The sequence below is a fragment of the Macrobrachium rosenbergii genome, chromosome 34 (assembly GCF_040412425.1).
Source record: "Macrobrachium rosenbergii isolate ZJJX-2024 chromosome 34, ASM4041242v1, whole genome shotgun sequence".
NCBI classification, from domain to species: Eukaryota; Metazoa; Arthropoda; class Malacostraca; order Decapoda; family Palaemonidae; genus Macrobrachium; species Macrobrachium rosenbergii.
The window spans coordinates 11,381,997-11,400,158 of NC_089774.1; the positions used below are offsets into that span (position 1 = coordinate 11,381,997).

Sequence of the window (18,162 nt, forward strand, 5' to 3'; positions counted from 1 at the left end):
TCGTGGAATGCTCCGGAATCCTCAGTCCTCATGAGATGGTTCCAATAAGTGGATAATAAATGCCCTCAAAATCCCAGTTCGAACAACAGACTGAAAATGCTTCGTTCAAGTGGGGAACGGAGATCCTAGAGGAACGCTCCGGAATCCTCAAGACAGTTAGGAACAGGGGTCTTTGTGGAATGCTCCAGAATCCTCAAGACAGTAAAGGACAGAGGTCTTTGTGGAATGCTCCGGAATCCTCAAGACACTGAGGAACAGGATGATCCTTGTGGAATGCTACGGAATCCTCAAAACAGTTAGTAACAGAGGTCTTCGTGGAATGCTCAGGAATCCTCAAGACACTGAGGAACAGGATGATCCTCGTGGAACGCTCCGGAATCCTCAGAACAGTAAAGAACAGAGGCCTTCGTGGTATGCTCCGGAATCCCCAAGACACTGAGGAACACGGATGATCCTCGCGGAACGCTCCGGAACTCCTCAGTCCTCGCCCTGGGAGGATCCCCACCCAACCCCCCGCCCACGAACCCACCAACCAGGCCAGAAATCCGAAAGCGTTTTTATTCTATATCCGCGAATTGGGAACAATTTCCGATAGGGCGACTCTCATGTTAATGACACCGCCCGGTAATTACAATTTCGGGGACGTAGTCGCTGTTGGCCCACCCCTCCCCACAACCCGCACCCACCCAACCCCCCGGGGGGGGGGGGAAAAAGCAACTACTCTCTCTTTTCTTTAGCAGTTAAAAGCGGGGCGAGAGATCGCCGGTAAAAGGGCCATTTCGACAAAGAAATGGCCGTTGGAACTGATGGAAATAGCTCACCTCTGGCACCGCCCCCCCACCCCTTGGGCGGCCCCCGCCCCCCGGGTCCAGCCACGGGCTAACTCCACCATCCGGCGCGGGCTAAGAATAATAACTGAAGCTGTTCCGAGCAACAACTGCCGCAGTTATATCGGCGGCGTGGACAATAAAAATAAAGTCGATAAAAAGCCTATCTGGCAACTGGATGAAGTTAAAAGCGGTAGCTGGCAACCGCTGACATAACATTGACGGCCGCAAGAATTAAAAGTATATTTTGGGTATTTACATAATTCTTAAGCGTTTCTCTTTCGAAAATAATTGAAAATCACTGAAGAATTATTCCTCTAGGTTTTTAAGTGATGAATTATATCTTGGTTTCACGTATCATTCTGAAGGCCGGGTGGAAAACGGCAGATTTAAGCTATTTAGATAATTTTTTAGTTTTCCTCGGAGAAATAATTGCAAAATGAATCCTCAGAATTTTTAAGTGTATAAATTATATATATATATATATATATATATATATATATATATATATATATATATATATATATATATATATATATATATATATATATATATATAAATTATGGTAAGTCATTAAAATCACCAGCATATATTTCAGCCAATAAAACCTAATTCAAGGTCCCATTTTACCTCGCCAAAATCACATCTCGTATTTAATTGCAACAAAAAATCTAATTTGTTCCATTAAATCGACCTCCCAAAATCTTAACAATGAAATCTTTCCAAATTTCTACGTCACAAAAATTTTCCCATTTTTATGACAAAAAAAAAAAAGAAATGCGCCGAAGTTTCTTCGGCGCAATCGAGTTTTCTGCGCAATGGCGTCTTTAATCAAGGCCGCCGAAAATAAATCTATCTTTCGGTGGTCCCGGTATAATGCTGCATGAGCCGCGGCCCATGAAACTTTAACCACGACCCGGTGGTGGCCTTGCACATATCGTTGCCAGAAGCATCGATTATGGTTAACTTTAATCTTAAATAAAATAAAAACTATTAAGGCTAGAGGGCTGCAATTTGGTATGTTTGATGACTGGAGGGTGGGTGATCAACGTACCAATTTGCAGCCCTCTAGCCTCTGTAGTTTTTAAGATCTGAGGGCGGACAGAAAAAGTGCGGTTGGACAGACAATAGTTTTCTTTTACAGAACACTAAAAAAAACATTTCCATTTTTAGAGATGAACAATGAACTGTTTTACTATTAAGTTCCAGAAGTCCTTTATCCCTCGCACCACTGGGCTGAGGAACAATCTCCCTACTGAGGATGTGCGCAATTGGAAATGCAATGCTTTACTAACCTAATGTTATTCTGCTTGAATTTTGATACATTTTTATCTTATTTATTCATTTATTAATTTCGTTTTTCTTTGTAAGTGAGATTTTTTCTTTTCGTATTTCTCTTTACCTTCTCTTATAATAATAATAATAATAATAATAATAATAATAATAATAATAATAATAATAATAATAATAATAATAATAATAATAATAATAATAATAATAATAATAATAATGTCTTTCAATCAGACGCACAAAAAATCTGTATCATTTTGTCATTCAAGCGACGGACAAAACAGATACAAAAATGGCCGCCCAATTCTTGGCCCACCCAAACACCCCCTTACCCCCCACCCCCCACCTCCCTCCCTGGACACCCTCCCCCGAAAAACGTAAAATCCGGAGGCGTTTCTGGATTAATTATTCCTCTGTCGGTTTATGGCTGTCAGGAGTCGACGCTGTTCTGTTTACAAAACGCGCCGTTACGAGGGGAATATATTGTTATTGGTTTTTCTTTTTTTTTGGTTTTTGTTTTTTTAGTTTTTAATCCCGGGGCGTTGTAGGGTGGGGGGCGTTGTGGGGAGGTGCTTTTGGGGTGGGGGGGTTTTTTCATAACTCCTCCCGCGTCGGAGACTCTCGTATGTGAAGGTTTCGGAGCGATGGGTTGGTTCTCTTTCTCTCTCTCTCTTTTCTTTTTTTGTGTTTCTCTCTTTCTCTCTATCTCTCTGTCTCTCTCTCTCTCTCTCTCTCTTTTCTGTTTCTCTTTCTCTCTCTCTCTTTCTCTCTTTCTCTCTTTCTCTCGGGCTATCGCTCGAGAGCTCTCAATTCCATCATGTCTGTCGGCATCTGAGGATTCATTTTTATGCTTTCATTTGCTCCCTCCTGCCTCCTCCTCCTCCTCCTCCTCCCTCCTCCTCCTCCTCCTCCTCCTCCTCCTCCTCCTCCTCCTCCTCCTCCTCCTCCTCCTCCTCCTCCCACAGCAGCGCGAGGCGGAAATTGCGAGCGAATATGCCAATAGCGTATTGCTTCAAATTGCACTATTCATGGATTTGGTATAAAACTTTATGAAGTTTTTTCGGGGGAAAGCGAGAGAGGGGCCTGGCCCCCTCCTCTCCCCCCATCAACCCCCCCCCATCTCCCTCTCCCTCCCCTCACTCCCCCCGTCAAGTAGCTCCTCCTCAAAATGTCTTTTTTTTTATATATATACATCTTTTTTTCTCCTGCCTGTCACGCCCCCAATCCAGGGGAGTCGCTTTAAAGGGGTCGGGAAAAGTTCGCGCGCGCATTCTATGGTCTTAGTAAAGGGGTTCGAGGAGTTCGCCGGGTTTTTATTTTAGCGTTTTTTTATTTCTTCTTCTTTTCTTTCGAGATCGTGAGTCATTTCCTTCCCTTTTAAATAGGAAAAAAGCTTTAAAAAAGAGAAAAAAGCTTTTTATGGCTTTCCCTAAACGCCGAAGAGGAAGTTAAAGCTTTAATTGATTTATTCAGTTAACAAAGAGAATCTGCCCAAGAGACCAAAACCAAATTGAATCAGGTGATTTTGGTGGGTTTTTATATTGGCGGATGTCTTATAAATATACAAGAGTTATTTAGGATAAGCGATATTTACGAAGTCAGTTTATCAATTTATATATATCAGGAATTACTGGTGATAACTGTGGTCCATATATCAGATATTTAGTGGATATTAAGTGGTATTTTAGCTTAGAGACACGAGATATTTTAATATAAATAGGATAGGTGATATAAAGTTGTTTTATATCAGGTACAGTGATCAGCTGTTATGATATATTTTACTTTATATATATACTATATATATACAGTAGAATTTACGTTACTCTATATTAGTTATAAGAAAGTGGAAAAGTAATGCAGATATGTTTAAACTAAAATTAGTCCCCCCAAAAAATCCATTTTTTAAAAGAAATATATCTTAAATGACCTCAAATATTGATTCCAAAAAGCCAGCAGGTTTGAGAGAGAGAGAGAGAACGACTGACTCTCTCTCTCTCTCTCTCTCTCTCTCTCTCTCTCTCTCTCTCTCTCTCTCTCTCTCTCTCATCAGCTGATGGGCTGGTACCACTAATTCGTTCCGGTTAAAATGCTCCTTTCAAACCCGCTGATTAGACTCCATTGAGCTCTGATGGCCACGCATGCGCGCACCACCGCTATATGGCCTGCCTGCCTGCCTCTCTCTCTCTCTCTCTCTCTCTCTCTCTCTCTCTCTCTCTCTCTCTCTCTCTCTCTCTCTCTCAATACTCCTTGATATCCTCATTTATGTCAGAGTCCTTTCAGCAGCTCAACCCCTGATTGGCCTCCGTGCTTGATTTCAGTCCATTTTTCGGGTGCTTGCCGAGTGCTTCATTGGTTTGGGGGTTGTGCACGGGTTTAATGAGTGTATTTAGGGTTTTGGGGTCTTGTAATATTCATAGATTTAATCTATAGCTCATTTTAGAAGAGTTCAGAATGATTAGATGTGGTATAGGCCTACGGACACAGATTTCGTTGTGATGGCTCACTTACGCCAAAATTTGGGTTCTTGCCGAGTGCCTGATTGGGTCTGGGGTTTATTCAAGGGTTTAATTAATGTATCTAGGGTTTTGGGTTCTTATATATGCATAAATCAAGTCCATAATTCATTTCAAAAGCGTAAAACTTGATTAAATATGGCACGGGCCTACTGAAATCACATTCACTGTAAGGGGTCACTTTGCTCAAACTCTGCAAAATCTCACCAATTTTTCTGCCCATCTGTACCCCTAATTCTAACCCCCCTAGAATCATGCCCCCTTTTGCCAGCCTATTCATCAACGTGCCCATAAAAATACCCATCTTATTCACCTTATTCTTCAACTCTTCATATTCATCAAATTCTTCAACCCTTTCTCTGGGCCAGCCAAATCTATTCAACTCCCCAGCAAGATGGATGACTCAGGGGCCTTCTTGAACACAGATACCCCCTGGGGTATTGAAGCCCCCAAGGGTAGGGGTATTTCAAAAGGGTTTTCCAAACGGCCACTGGGTTCCAGTGAATTGGGTTATTAGGGAAATTATGTACATAGGGTGTATTTTGAAATAAGCAAGCTTTCGTAACACCCAACTGGCCACACCATCTCATATACATTGAATCGAAATTGAAGATAATATAATAATAATAACAGTAATAATAATAATAATAATAATAATAATAATAATAATAATAATAATAATAATAATAATAATAATAATAATAATAATGTAATATTCTAACCAACAAAATAAACAGATCTTGAAATGAACACTTCTTATCAACACATTAGCTCGTCCGCAAGCGCGCATGCGCGCTTAATAGCGTCAGGGGGTTGGGGAGGGGATTGAGATTAGAAAGGGGGGGTCCTAGAACCCCCAAAAAGGGCGGGGGTTAGGGGTGGCCAAAATGAAATTAGCAGTGGAGTTAACCACTTACACCAGAAGTTGTCTGAGACCTCAAGAAAAAGTTACATTATCATCAACGCTAACAATGGAGAGAGAGAGAGAGAGAGAGAGAGAGAGAGAGAGAGAGAGAGAGAGAGAGAGAGAGAGAGAGAGAGAGAGAGATTTTGGTTCTCGAATGGTTTTTTAATTAACTTGTCGGCGGCCAAAACGCCTTCGGACTGAAAGGATACCTAACGTGCATGTCAAATTGAGAGAGAGAGAGAGAGAGAGAGAGAGAGAGAGAGAGAGAGAGAGAGAGAGAGAGAGAGAGGGGGGGGAAGGCCTCTATTTCACCTAAACTAAGAAGTACTTATTGTCAAAGTATTTGATATGGACTTGATATGGAGAGAGAGAGAGAGAGAGAGAGAGAGAGAGAGAGAGAGAGAGAAAATGCAAGCTCCTGATATTGGTAAATGTAGATACTGTCTTTTACGAGAGAGAGAGAGAGAGAGAGAGAGAGAGAGAGAGAGAGAGAGAGAGAGAGAGAGAGAGAGAGAGAGAGATCCCGTTGATATCCTCAGAGGCATCTGAACATCATCAATAGTCCATTAACGTCAAGGGGTCCTACGTAGGACTTCCAGAATCTCCCTAGCTCCCCCCCCCCCCTCTTCCCTATTCATCAGGGAGCCCATTCTTCCTGCCCCTATTGATGAGTTCTTGATGGGCCAACATATTGAAATGTGAATGTGCCCCTGGGCACAGTGGTGAATTGGTTGTGGCCCCATTTGGGGCATTCTTTCTTGGGCGAGGAGATTTGATGTGGTTACAGAGAGAGAGAGAGAGAGAGAGAGAGAGAGAGAGAGAGAGAGAGAGAGAGAGAGAGAGAGAGAGAGAAAGGATCAGTTACTATTGAACCGATTATGTTTTGGTTCAAGGTGGGCTAAGTGATTTGTTAAGGGCATTGAGAGAGAGAGAGAGAGAGAGAGAGAGAGTCTACTCAACTGATTTTGACTGCGTTTATAAATTTTAGAAATCAATTTTTGCAGTGTACTACAAGTTTTTACTAAATCTGAGGGATTTTTGTTAAATTTATTTTGAACTTTTGAATTTGTCATGTTACATTTAAGTATACACACACATATATATATATATATATATATATATATATATATATATATATATATATATATATATATATATATATATATAATAAAAAATCAGTATATTATTTATTGACACCTGTGATATAAGTATATTTCATTGCCATTTTGATAATTACTTCTATTATAATTCAATGCAATAACTCAGATTTCGCCAAAAAAACTTAAACAACAAATGTGAGTACCAGATGACGTCAGATCCAGAATATAAACAAACAATTGCATTGTGGGTAAAATCAAACGCATACCGACATATATCCTTAAGTCCACCACAGTGTCAGTCTGTAGATATCATACATAGGAGAGGGAGTTAGGGGGGTATGGGGGCCAGAATAGGGGGAGGGGGGCCAGAATAGAATTTGGGGGTCCGCCAGAGGGGGTTAGAAGGTAATAAAAGGCTAACGGCAGCTGTTGACGTTTCCAAACAGCCAATTGATACTCTCCTGTTCAACGATTAGGAACCATTTGTGTTTTGTTTGGCCAAGGGATCTAATGGCCCTTAGTGGGACAGGGGTGGGAAGGGTTCGCAGAGAGAGAGAGAGAGAGAGAGAGAGAGAGAGAGAGAGAGAGAGAGAGAGAGAGAGAGAGAGAGAGAGAGGGTAATGGAGGTGGGAAAGGTGAGGTAATGTATTAGACATCTTGTGAGAATAATTTTGAAGGGTTGTCCTTGCGTTCAAAGAGAGAGAGAGAGAGAGAGAGAGAGAGAGAGAGAGAGAGAGAGAGAGAGAGAGGTTTTCCATCTTAAATATGTTGAAATTGGTTTTTTTGTGTTGATATATAAGTTTGAAGAACAAAGTATAATAATAATAATAATAATAATAATAATAATAATAATAATAATAATAATAATAATAATAATAATAATAATTTGATAATAATAATAATAATAATAATAATAATAATAATAATAATAATAATAATAATAATAATATTTTGCTCATCAGCTCCTCTCTTGTTGTCTACATAAATGAGTTACTGCCTCTCTCTCTCTCTCTCTCTCTCTCTCTCTCTCTCTCTCTCTCATTATTCCACTGCGCTCAGACACGCCCAACTGAACGCCAGTAGTAGACATTCCTGAAACCATTCTGGTTCACATGAGAGTCAAAGGGAAGTCAACCATCGTATCTCCTAGTCTCAGTGTGTCCCCCTTAGACACAACCCTTTCATTGTCCATTTGCCCCTAGTTTCCCCCTAGTTTCCCCTTATTTCCCTTTCTTCTATGGCTCCCTAGTTCACCTCTTCCCCTCGTACTCGACCCTCTGTGAAATGGTAATGAGTATTGGCAAGTGGAAGAGAGAGGTGGGCCGTTGTAAAGTTGACGGCGGCAAAGTCTTTGTGCAAAATGAGGAGAAGAAGAAGAGTTTGTTTACAAATTGATGTTGGGTTTTTGGAGGGAGTTGGTAACGCTGGAGATGATGGCAGTTTGGGAGGCGATGTCACTTTATGGGCCATTTTTTTGGGGTCAGATTTGGGTAAAAGTGGGCATGATGCCATGGAAATATTAATAACTAATGAATAATCATTAATAAAGAATAATATTAGTAATCAGTAAAATTATGATATTCTGCTAAAATTAGTTACAACGTTATTGGCAACACTGCTGATGACACTGTTTGGGCCACTTTTTAGGGCCACTGTTTTTGGGTAAAAGTGGTCATGATATTAGGGCAATATTAATAATCAGTAGTTAATAAATAGTAAACAATAAAATTATTGATGATATTCTGCTAACAATAGTCATACTATTGCCAACACTACTAACCATATTGTGACAACAAATTGGTATTGATAACAATGGTGATATTGTTCTGGCAACAGTGATGTGGGCAATTGGCAACAATGCAGATGCAGTGAAAACTTCTGCGAATGAGCAGATTTAGTTGGCCTTATACCAGCACGGGCTCTTGATCCTAGGGCGGCCATAGCGTTCTCAGTGTGCTAGTTCATCTTATATAGAAGTAAGATTGTAAATAGATTCTTCAATCTCTGACAATTGAGCTGTTTAACTTCTTTAACCCTTCAATGTCCCAACTTTTACTTTATGTTAGAGAGCAAATCTTTAGGAACAGTTCTGGAAGAGAGAGAGAGAGAGAGAGAGAGAGAGAGAGAGAGAGAGAGAGAGAGAGAGAGAGAGAGAGATCCTTTCCCAAGGAAGGCCTGTACCTGTCAATTCTTGCTCTTCCTGTAGAACACTTCCCGGTTCTTCCTAAAATTCTTCCAACGGGTCAGGAATCCCAAACAAAACTCACCTTTGGGGAAATTTGACTTCTTCTGCGCTCTCTCTCTCTCTCTCTCTCTCTCTCTCTCTCCCGGGTCATACCAGGTCACGGGAAGTGATGGGAAGGTCATGAGTTTGGGGCAGGTTCGTTGTCACGGCTGTGGTTTGCCAGGTCTGAGAATTTTGATGGTAATATTAGTGGTAATGATGATGATATGAATAATGATGATAATTGTTCTTAAGATTTTTGTTATTATTATTATTATTATTATTATTATTATTATTATTATTATTATTATTATTATTATTAGAGAAAAATTAATAATAATGATAATAATAATAATAATAATAATAATAATAATAATAATAATAATAATAATAATAATAATAATAATAATAGTTATTGAATTTATGTATATTATATATACTTATATATATGTATATATATATATCAAATTAATCTTAATTGCTATTAATAACACTAATACCATTATTATTATTATTATTATTATTATTATTATTATTATTATTATTATTATTATTATATTAAGCAGTAGTGTAACTACAGCATATTACAATACTGACATCTCAATATACCAAACCATTCTCAGTGCACAAACAAGAAGACACCATACGCACACAAACGCACAAACAAAGTGTGTCTGCCTCCCCCACAGGTCCCCCCAACAAACAATCCGTGAGAGCAGGAAGTGAATTGCGTCATTATTTGTCATTATTTTGACAAAGACAAAAATGTTTTGAAGTTTCTCGCTCGCTATCCATGTCTTCTTGGCCGGTTGACCTGGCGTGACCTCTGTTAGAGAGAGAGAGAGAGAGAGAGAGAGAGAGAGAGAAAGTTGTAGATACTATCATGGCATGTTTGAGACACATAGATTTGTTTAGGTGAATTTGAGAGAGAGAGAGAGAGAGAGAGAGAGAGAGAGAGAGAGAGAGAGAGAGAGAGAGAGAGAGGTTTGTTTACGTAAATTTCCGAGAGAGAGAGAGAGAGAGAGAGAGAGAGAGAGAGAGAGAGAGAGAGAGAGGTTTGTTTACGTAAATTTCGGAGAGAGAGAGAGAGAGAGAGAGAGAGAGAGAGAGAGAGAGAGAGAGAGAGAGAGAGAGAGAGTTTGTTTACGAAATTTCGGAGAGAGAGAGAGAGAGAGAGAGAGAGAGAGAGAGAGAGAAACCCATTTCTATCGAAACTCAAAAGGCCATATTATCCAAATTTCAAAAATATTAAAAAGATATTCACCTGACTTCCCTTGAGAGAGAGAGAGAGAGAGAGAGAGAGAGAGAGAGAGAGAGAGAGAGAGAGAGAAAGCATCATACCCATCTGAGAGCCATTCCGCGCATCGTACGTAATTCGAAGAATTGTCGTTTACAGCCAAGCGTTATCATACAAATTCCTTACTACATAATTCTGTGGCTTCTAACGACAGGAACCGCTTTTACTAAAGACAATATAAGTCAGTTTGGGCTATTACGAGGCCCTCTAGGGGGTGGGGGTTCTGAGGAAGGGGGCGGTGCCCCCTTACCACCCCTCTTGGCCATAGTAATGTCATATATTACATAACATTCTCATAACTGCAGGAGATGACAGGTCCGTCCCCTTTAAGAATTTAGCAAGAGTTTAATGTAAATGTTTTCTGTTAGACGTGAAGAGAGAGAGAGAGAGAGAGAGAGAGAGAGAGAGAGAGAGAGAGAGAGAGAGAGAGAGAGAGAGATTTTTATTGAAACTAACTGGCCAGATTATGCACATTTGAAAAGTGATTAAGGTTGTCACCAAATTTCTCAGAGTATAGAGAGAGAGAGAGAGAGAGAGAGAGAGAGAGAGAGAGAGAGAGAGAGAGAGAGAGAGGTGTACACCGTTAGCTGGGAATGACTACATTAAGGAATGAATTAAAGGAATGATAACATAACGGAAGTATAATGAAAAGGTTTGGTATGAAATATGAGAAAAATAATAATGAGAAAATTATCTCTTAAAAATGGGTATTCCATGAGACAAAAAAAATGACAGTGTTATAAGCATTTTTATTAAGACTTTTCTCTCTCTCTCTCTCACGAAAGTATATATTGAAGAGTTTGGTCATTCATAGTTCTGTATTAGCTATTCAGCAATCTCTCTCTCTCTCTCTCTCTTTCACAGTTAGAACATTAACATTAATCTGGTTTGGCGAAATCCATTTATTTTTTCTAATGTCACCAAAAAAAAAAATAATTTGGAAAAATAATAATTACCTGAGATTCCACATGTAATAATTCTTGATTATTTTCAAAATAATTCGAAATAATTAGATAAAATTCCAAAAAAAATTCTTGGGAAATATTTGGCCCTAATTTTCTGAACGATAATTTATGAAAATTATATTTGAATATGATGAGAGAGAGAGAGAGAGAGAGAGAGAGAGAGAGAGAGAGAGAGAGAGAGAGAGAGAGAGAGATGAGTAACAGTTACTCAAACAGAAAGTCGTAACAAAGGAATCGAGACAGAGATTCTCAGGAGACTATGAAATGAGAGAGAGAGAGAGAGAGAGAGAGAGAGAGAGAGAGAGAGAGAGAGAGAGAGAGAGAGATGGGTCCAAAATTCGTGAAATTTAAGAGCGTATAAGCAGACACAACCACTACTCAGCCTAACTGATCTCAGGAGAGATAAACCGCGGGAGATTAACTTTTGAGATAAGGGGAAAATGACAAGTAGTTGAGGAAACGAGAGAGAGAGAGAGAGAGAGAGAGAGAGAGAGAGAGAGAGAGAGAGAGAGAGAGAGAGAGAGAGAGAGAGAGAGGGGGAGAAAAAAATTAGGCAAAAATAACCCAGGAGTCGTTTTTCGGGTGGGCCAAAACAGGCCCATATTTTATCATTCATTTTTTTGTTTTTGTCTACTCAGCTCTCTCTCTCTCTCTCTCTCTCTCTCTCTCTCTCTAACTTATGGCTTCTGTATGTGAGCTGATCCTGTGTTTTAAATCTTCTTTATATTTTTCATAAATTTTCTTCTTTAACATTTTGTTTTTTTAAAATTCGTTACTTTTGTAATAATAATAATAATAATAATATGGAATCCATTTTAAATCTGGGCCCTTATATATATATACCTCTCTCTCTCTCTCTCTCTCTCTCTCTCTCTCTCTCTCTCTCTCTCTCTCTCTCTCTCTCTCTGCTGTTACTCAAATCCTCGTGTTCCCACTTAAATACAGTTAGTAGTATGTGTCCTCGTTCATAAATACTTATCATTCAACATGAACCATCTGGTCTGACCGTTTAGAAGGCAGGGATTTCTCTCTCTCTCTCTCTCTCTCTCTCTCTCTCTCTCTCTCTCTCTCTCTCAAGATATACTTCTGAGTGTTACCGTTTGAAAAATAGTTTTATTGTCCCACTCGCTTGTAAATATTTCTTGCCCAAAGTGAACCATCTGTTTAACCACCTAGACAGCAATTTCTCTCTCTCTCTCTCTCTCTCTCTCTCTCTCTCTCTCTCTCGGGAGATAATTCACTGTAATAAACAGCAATTAAGAATGCAAACTCTTGACAGAGAAATGGCATTGTAGAGTTAAAAGGATCTCTCTCTCTCTCTCTCTCTCTCTCTCTCTCTCTCTCTCTCTCCCTCCTGTCCTGAGAGAGAAAGAGAGAGAGAGATAATTCACTGTAATAAACATCAAGTCAAAATGCAAACTCTTGGCAGGGAAATGACAATGTATAGGCAATGTAGAGAAAGAAGAATTTATCTCTCTCTCACTCTCTTTCTCTCTCTCTCTCTCTCTCTCTCTCTCTCTCTCTCTCTCTCTCTCTCTCTCTCTCAGCATCCGCCCCATTTGCTCCCCTACCCGACTCATAACTGGTTTTAATTAACTAAAACACACACGCTGTTATTGTCGAGGTTTCAACAACTGTCAGCTCCGCTGAGCCTCAAAGCCCCACAAAGCTTCGATCCGGAATTCGCTCCCTGCTCCGAGATGAACGTGTTCCTCGGAGCTAGACCGCCTTCTAATTGAGTACAGTACTTACGTGGAAGATTGTACGCCTACCAGAGGATTATTTAGAGCCCTGGAGCGGATTCCCGAAGTGATTTTTAGGGGGATAAAACGTCCTCAAACAGCGGCTCCGAGGCGAGGACATTTTGGAACGCGGGCGAAGCTTTCTGGGACGCGGTTCCTCGGGCCGCTATGTACCGTCTACTGGTGACAAGTGACAACATAATTGCCACCTACGCACTTGTCACGCATGTGTGGCCTAAGGGGAGAGAGAGAGAGAGAGAGAGAGAGAGAGAGAGAGAGAGAGAGAGAGAGAGAGAGAGAGAGAGAGAGAGAGAGAGAGGGTGGAGTTAAATGCTTTGAGCTGAGGAGGAAGTTTTGGAAAAAAAATTTAAGACTTGAGAAAGTTTGGGAGAGAAAACTTAAGAGATGTACAAATAGAGAGAGAGAGAGAGAGAGAGAGAGAGAGAGAGAGAGAGAGAGAGAGAGAGAGAGAGAGTTTAAAAGAGCCAAGAATTAAAGAGGAATCCTAAGAAGAAAAACAATATGAGTCAGACAAAGACAATAGGGTTGAGAGAGAGAGAGAGAGAGAGAGAGAGAGAGAGAGAGAGAGGAATGATGGCGTCTTCTCTTGTTAGATGTTTAAAGGATGAGAAAGAGAGCAATTAAGATTAATCTTCGAGGAGGAACAAAAACAAACGAATGAAATAAACAAATTAGGAAGCAAATAATAATAATAATAATAATAATAATAATAATAATAATAATAATAATAATAATAATAATAATAATAATAACTGACATCTCTTTACCTGTCTTTGACCCAGTACATTTGACTAACTACCAATAATTCTGTCAATTGTTTGTTTCTCTCTCTCTCTCTCTCTCTCTCTCTCTCCCCCCTTATTTCTCTATCTATCTATCTGTCCATCCCTCTCTTTCTCTCTCTCTCCTATTCTCTATCTGTCTATCTGTCCTTTCTCTCTCTCTCTCTCTCTCTCTCTCTCTCTCTCTCTCTCTCAATCAGCGGACCCACACACATACACTAACGAACACACAAGTAATATACCTGTCCTCACTTCATTAGCTAATTTAAGCAGCTAGCCATTAACTTTCCCCCTCTCTCTCTCTCTCTCTCTCTCTCTCTCTCTCTCTCTCTCATTACACCTTTCACCATCGTCGTTTTCATTTCCAATTAGCCGAGGGCGCGTTTTCATCAGCAGTCTCCAGTTGTGTTCTGTTCGCATCAAAAACACTTGCAGATTCGACCATTATTTTGGTCAGCTGGTTTGAGGTGACTTGTGATGATAATAATAATAATAATAATAATAATAATAATAATAATAATAATAATAATAATAATAATAATAATAATAGATATTTTAATGATAATCATAATAATAATAATAATAATAATAATAATAATAATAATAATGATTAAAATGCAGGTGATCTTATACTAATCACTGTGGTACAATTATCGTAGGTTTATATAAATTATTATTATTATTATTATTATTATTATTATTATTATTATTATTATTATTATTATTATTATTATTATTATTATTATTATTGTCAAAGACAATTTTCAGCTAAGATTATTTAATTAACTGCTCTTAAGTTATTGATCGATACAACTGGCGTCGCATTTTAGTGCACCTTAATACATTTCAGGGGTTCAGTTATGAGATAAAGTGTCCCCGGGCTGGACGTCGGCAAGTACTTCTGCTTTTAGGACGATACGTACCGCGCTGGTGAACTTAGAAAGGCATTTGATAAAGATTACTGATGATAATTTCAACCTCTGAGAAACACCAATTTGGGGAAGGATCCCTCGATCGTCACAGGGGAAGAGCCATGTCCCCGTGGGCCTTCAAACTCCCCAGGACGTCCCCAGGAACCCTTCTCCATCCCTAGGGGGAAGGACCATGTCCTCATCCCCTCCTACATTCCTAATTCCTCCCTAGGACTCTCTCGATCCTCAGAGGGGAAATACCACGTCCCCTTGGGCTTCCAAACTCCCCAGGACCTTCTCGATCCTCAGAGGGGAAAGCCCAGCTCCCCTCAGGACCTGGCTATCCAACTACCATCCCCCAGAACTCCCCTCCCAGGACCTCCCAAGACCTACCCAGGATGCTGTTTCCACACTCCCCAGATCCCTAAGGCCTCAGGAAGTACCATCTCCCCCTAGTGGCCCTCTTCCCCGTGGCCCTCAACCTCCCCAGGACGTCCCCAGGACGTCCCCAGGACTCCACTCGACTCTCAGGGGGAAGGACCATGTCCCCGTGGGCCTCCACACTCCCCAGGACCTCCCTAGGGCCCCTGCGGACCGTCAGAGGCGCCTTCATATGGCAGCAATTAGCTCCGGGAGAAGAGACGACTACACCCGGACACCAAAAACCGCAGCAGTCAGTGGCTGAGGCCTTTGAGTAAGCAAATAGTCAGCAATTAACAGCCGAGCAAAATGTTAGGTTTGGGTGCTCCCAGAGTTGAAGAGAGATGGATTGGTTTGAGGGGAGAGAGAGAGAGAGAGAGAGGGGAGAGAGAAAGAGAAAGAGAGAGAGAGAGAGAGATTAATTTACTGTCTCAAACGTGTAATTTGTCTTGTGTGAAATCAGACACTTTGGAACGTTTCAAACTGCTGCTATTGAATAAGGACTGAAATCATATTTGAAGGAGTGAGTCTAATTATGAATATTAGTCTCGTTCCTGATTCATGCCGTGCTTTGTTTTCATTAAATGGTAGATAAATTTGGTTAATATGAGAATAGTTGATAAATGAACACACAAGAAATTTTTATTATTATTATTATTATTATTATTATTATTATTATTATTATTATTATTATTATTATTATTATTATTAGAAGTCCCAATCTCCTTCCTATTATTCTTATCATCATCACCATCATATTATCCCTTTTAAAAACAAAAACTAAGCTACTTGACCAACCCCAAAATTCATAGAAAATACAAACAAAACCAAACAATTAAAAAGCATCAATGACAGATACCTCTCATTGTTTACAAACTGCATCCACCAAAACATCTTGTAAACAAAAATAGGACCCAGGAAAGCATTACTTCTTCTTCTTCTTCTTCTTCTTCTTCTTCTTTCGACGAGGGAAGACAGCTGCAGCTTTTCATCACTCCGTAACAAAGACCAATTAATATTTTTCCTTTCTTTTAGCCCCCTAACAACGCCCCCCCCTCTTCTTTCACCTGGGTTTGGTGGGGTTGGGAGGGGGACACAGAGCTGTCAACAGCTTTCCCTGTCTGGCCAGGGTTTAAAATAGCCAGTTAGAGGGCTTGAGAGCTCTATAAGAAACAGAGTTAAACTGTTAGTTAATTCTCATAATGAGTTTAGGCACTAATGAACATCTATACATCCTCATGCAAACACTAACCTTACCTAACTTGACTCGCAATGTGTTTTTGTGTTATATTTAAGTATTATATTTACCATTTAAGTGATTCATAAACTTTATGGAAAGTATTTCAAACTGACCTAATATTCTATGACTTATTGTCATGGGTCAGTGTTTGTGGTAGAAGGTAGATATGGCATTATGGTAGATCTGTAGATTAAATATGGGAAAGGTAGACGTAGAAATGATGTAGAATAATATATATATATATATATATATATATATATATATATATATATATATATATATATATATATATATATATATATATATATACAAACAATTCTTAGACACCATAATCACCAATCACTTAATCTCAGCTCACATTAAGTGATTACCTACCCAACAAACTGGGCATGTGATTGCTCCTAATATATTTAATCAACACAGCATGGGCACAGGGAGAGAGAGAGAGAGAGAGAGACTTTTGAGGCAATTCTTGGCACGCCCTTGGGGCACTCACGCCCCCGGGGACTGGCACATACCCATCTAAACCTTCTCATTGGATGCTGGGATCAGAGAATCAACAGAATCTTTGGGTTTCATCCCTTCATCTCCCGTGAGGTGCTTCTGATAATAATAATAATAATAATAATAATAATAATAATAATAATAATAATAATAATAATAATAATAATAATTAACCATCTCAGTTTTTGTGTACATAAGGGAAATAAAATGATAATGATATTAAGAAAGGAAGAACAATGGAACTTATAATAATAATAATAATAATAATAATAATAATAATAATAATAATAATAATAATAATAATAATAATAATAATAATAATATCCTTTATTTCATATTAGCAGACCTCAGTAACGCCAGTTGATTCAGTTATATCAATCAGTCAAGAAAATTATTGAAAAAACTAACAAAAATATAGTCAAGTTAGATAATAATAATAATAATAATAATAATAATAATAATAATAATAATAATAATAATAATAATAATAATATCCTGTATTTCACATCACATTACCCAGACCACAGTAACGCAAGCTGATTGAATCTTATCAATCAATCAAGAAAATCTTACTTTTGAAACCAAAAAGACAAAAAAATAAAAATGGTTTAATTACTGCGATATCTGCTTGACGAATGGGTGAAATTATTAGGCTGTTTTTCACAGCTGACGGTAAAAATCTGCAACTGATATCGTTGAGTTTGATTGTGGTTGGTAGAATGTCGTGTCTCTCACCACCAACCAGGGGTTTGTTAACTAATTAGGGTGTTTTTTTAGACCTGACGGTAAAAATCAGCAACTGATATCATTGAGTTTAATTGTGATTGGTGGGAGTTCAATCCTCTCACAATATATCCGCCAATCAGGGGCAAGATAGAGGGTCTCAGGGTCTCACTGATATCAGCTGGGGATATTTACCGTCAGGTTCAAAAAAACAGATTGTTGTTCTCTGATTTCAAATGATAAATTGTTTGATGATATTAAGACAATTTTAGATCCTTGTAAAGTGTTAGATAAACATTCTTTAATAATTAATAGCCTAGATGCTCTTCTGATTTAAAAGAATAAATGATTTGATAATAATAATAATAATAATAATAATAATAATAATAATAATAATAATAATAATTTCCCATGTATGGACTCATCTTGAAATCTGAAATAAAAATAAATCTCAATTTAATTCTTAAATAGATCAATTCATTGTTAAAATTACATCAATTTTAACAAAATAATATCAACAGAATATCCCCCTATCTTGATTCAACTCTTAAATCGGTTAATTTATTGTTAAAATTACTCCAATTTTAACAAGATACCATCAAAATAACTTCTCCCCCTCCGTGTTATCGTAACTGTTAATCAACTCCTGTTGGCAACACCGCCACACAAAACAGTTGTTGCCAACACATGTGCAAT

General features: G+C 38.7%; 1 protein-coding gene across 1 annotated transcript in view; it reads left to right on the forward strand.

Moving 5' to 3' along the window:
• Positions 1–259: 259 nt before the first annotated feature.
• LOC136856036 (rho GTPase-activating protein gacII-like) overlaps positions 260–18,162 on the forward strand; it is a 28,049-nt gene continuing 10,146 nt past the window's right edge. Inside the window, exons 1-5 of the mRNA XM_067133588.1 lie at positions 260–411; positions 2,954–3,121; positions 5,021–5,085; positions 10,313–10,425; positions 14,812–15,252. Coding sequence (XP_066989689.1) covers positions 260–411; positions 2,954–3,121; positions 5,021–5,085; positions 10,313–10,425; positions 14,812–15,252 — 939 coding nt within the window. The remainder of the gene's footprint in view (positions 412–2,953; positions 3,122–5,020; positions 5,086–10,312; positions 10,426–14,811; positions 15,253–18,162) is intronic.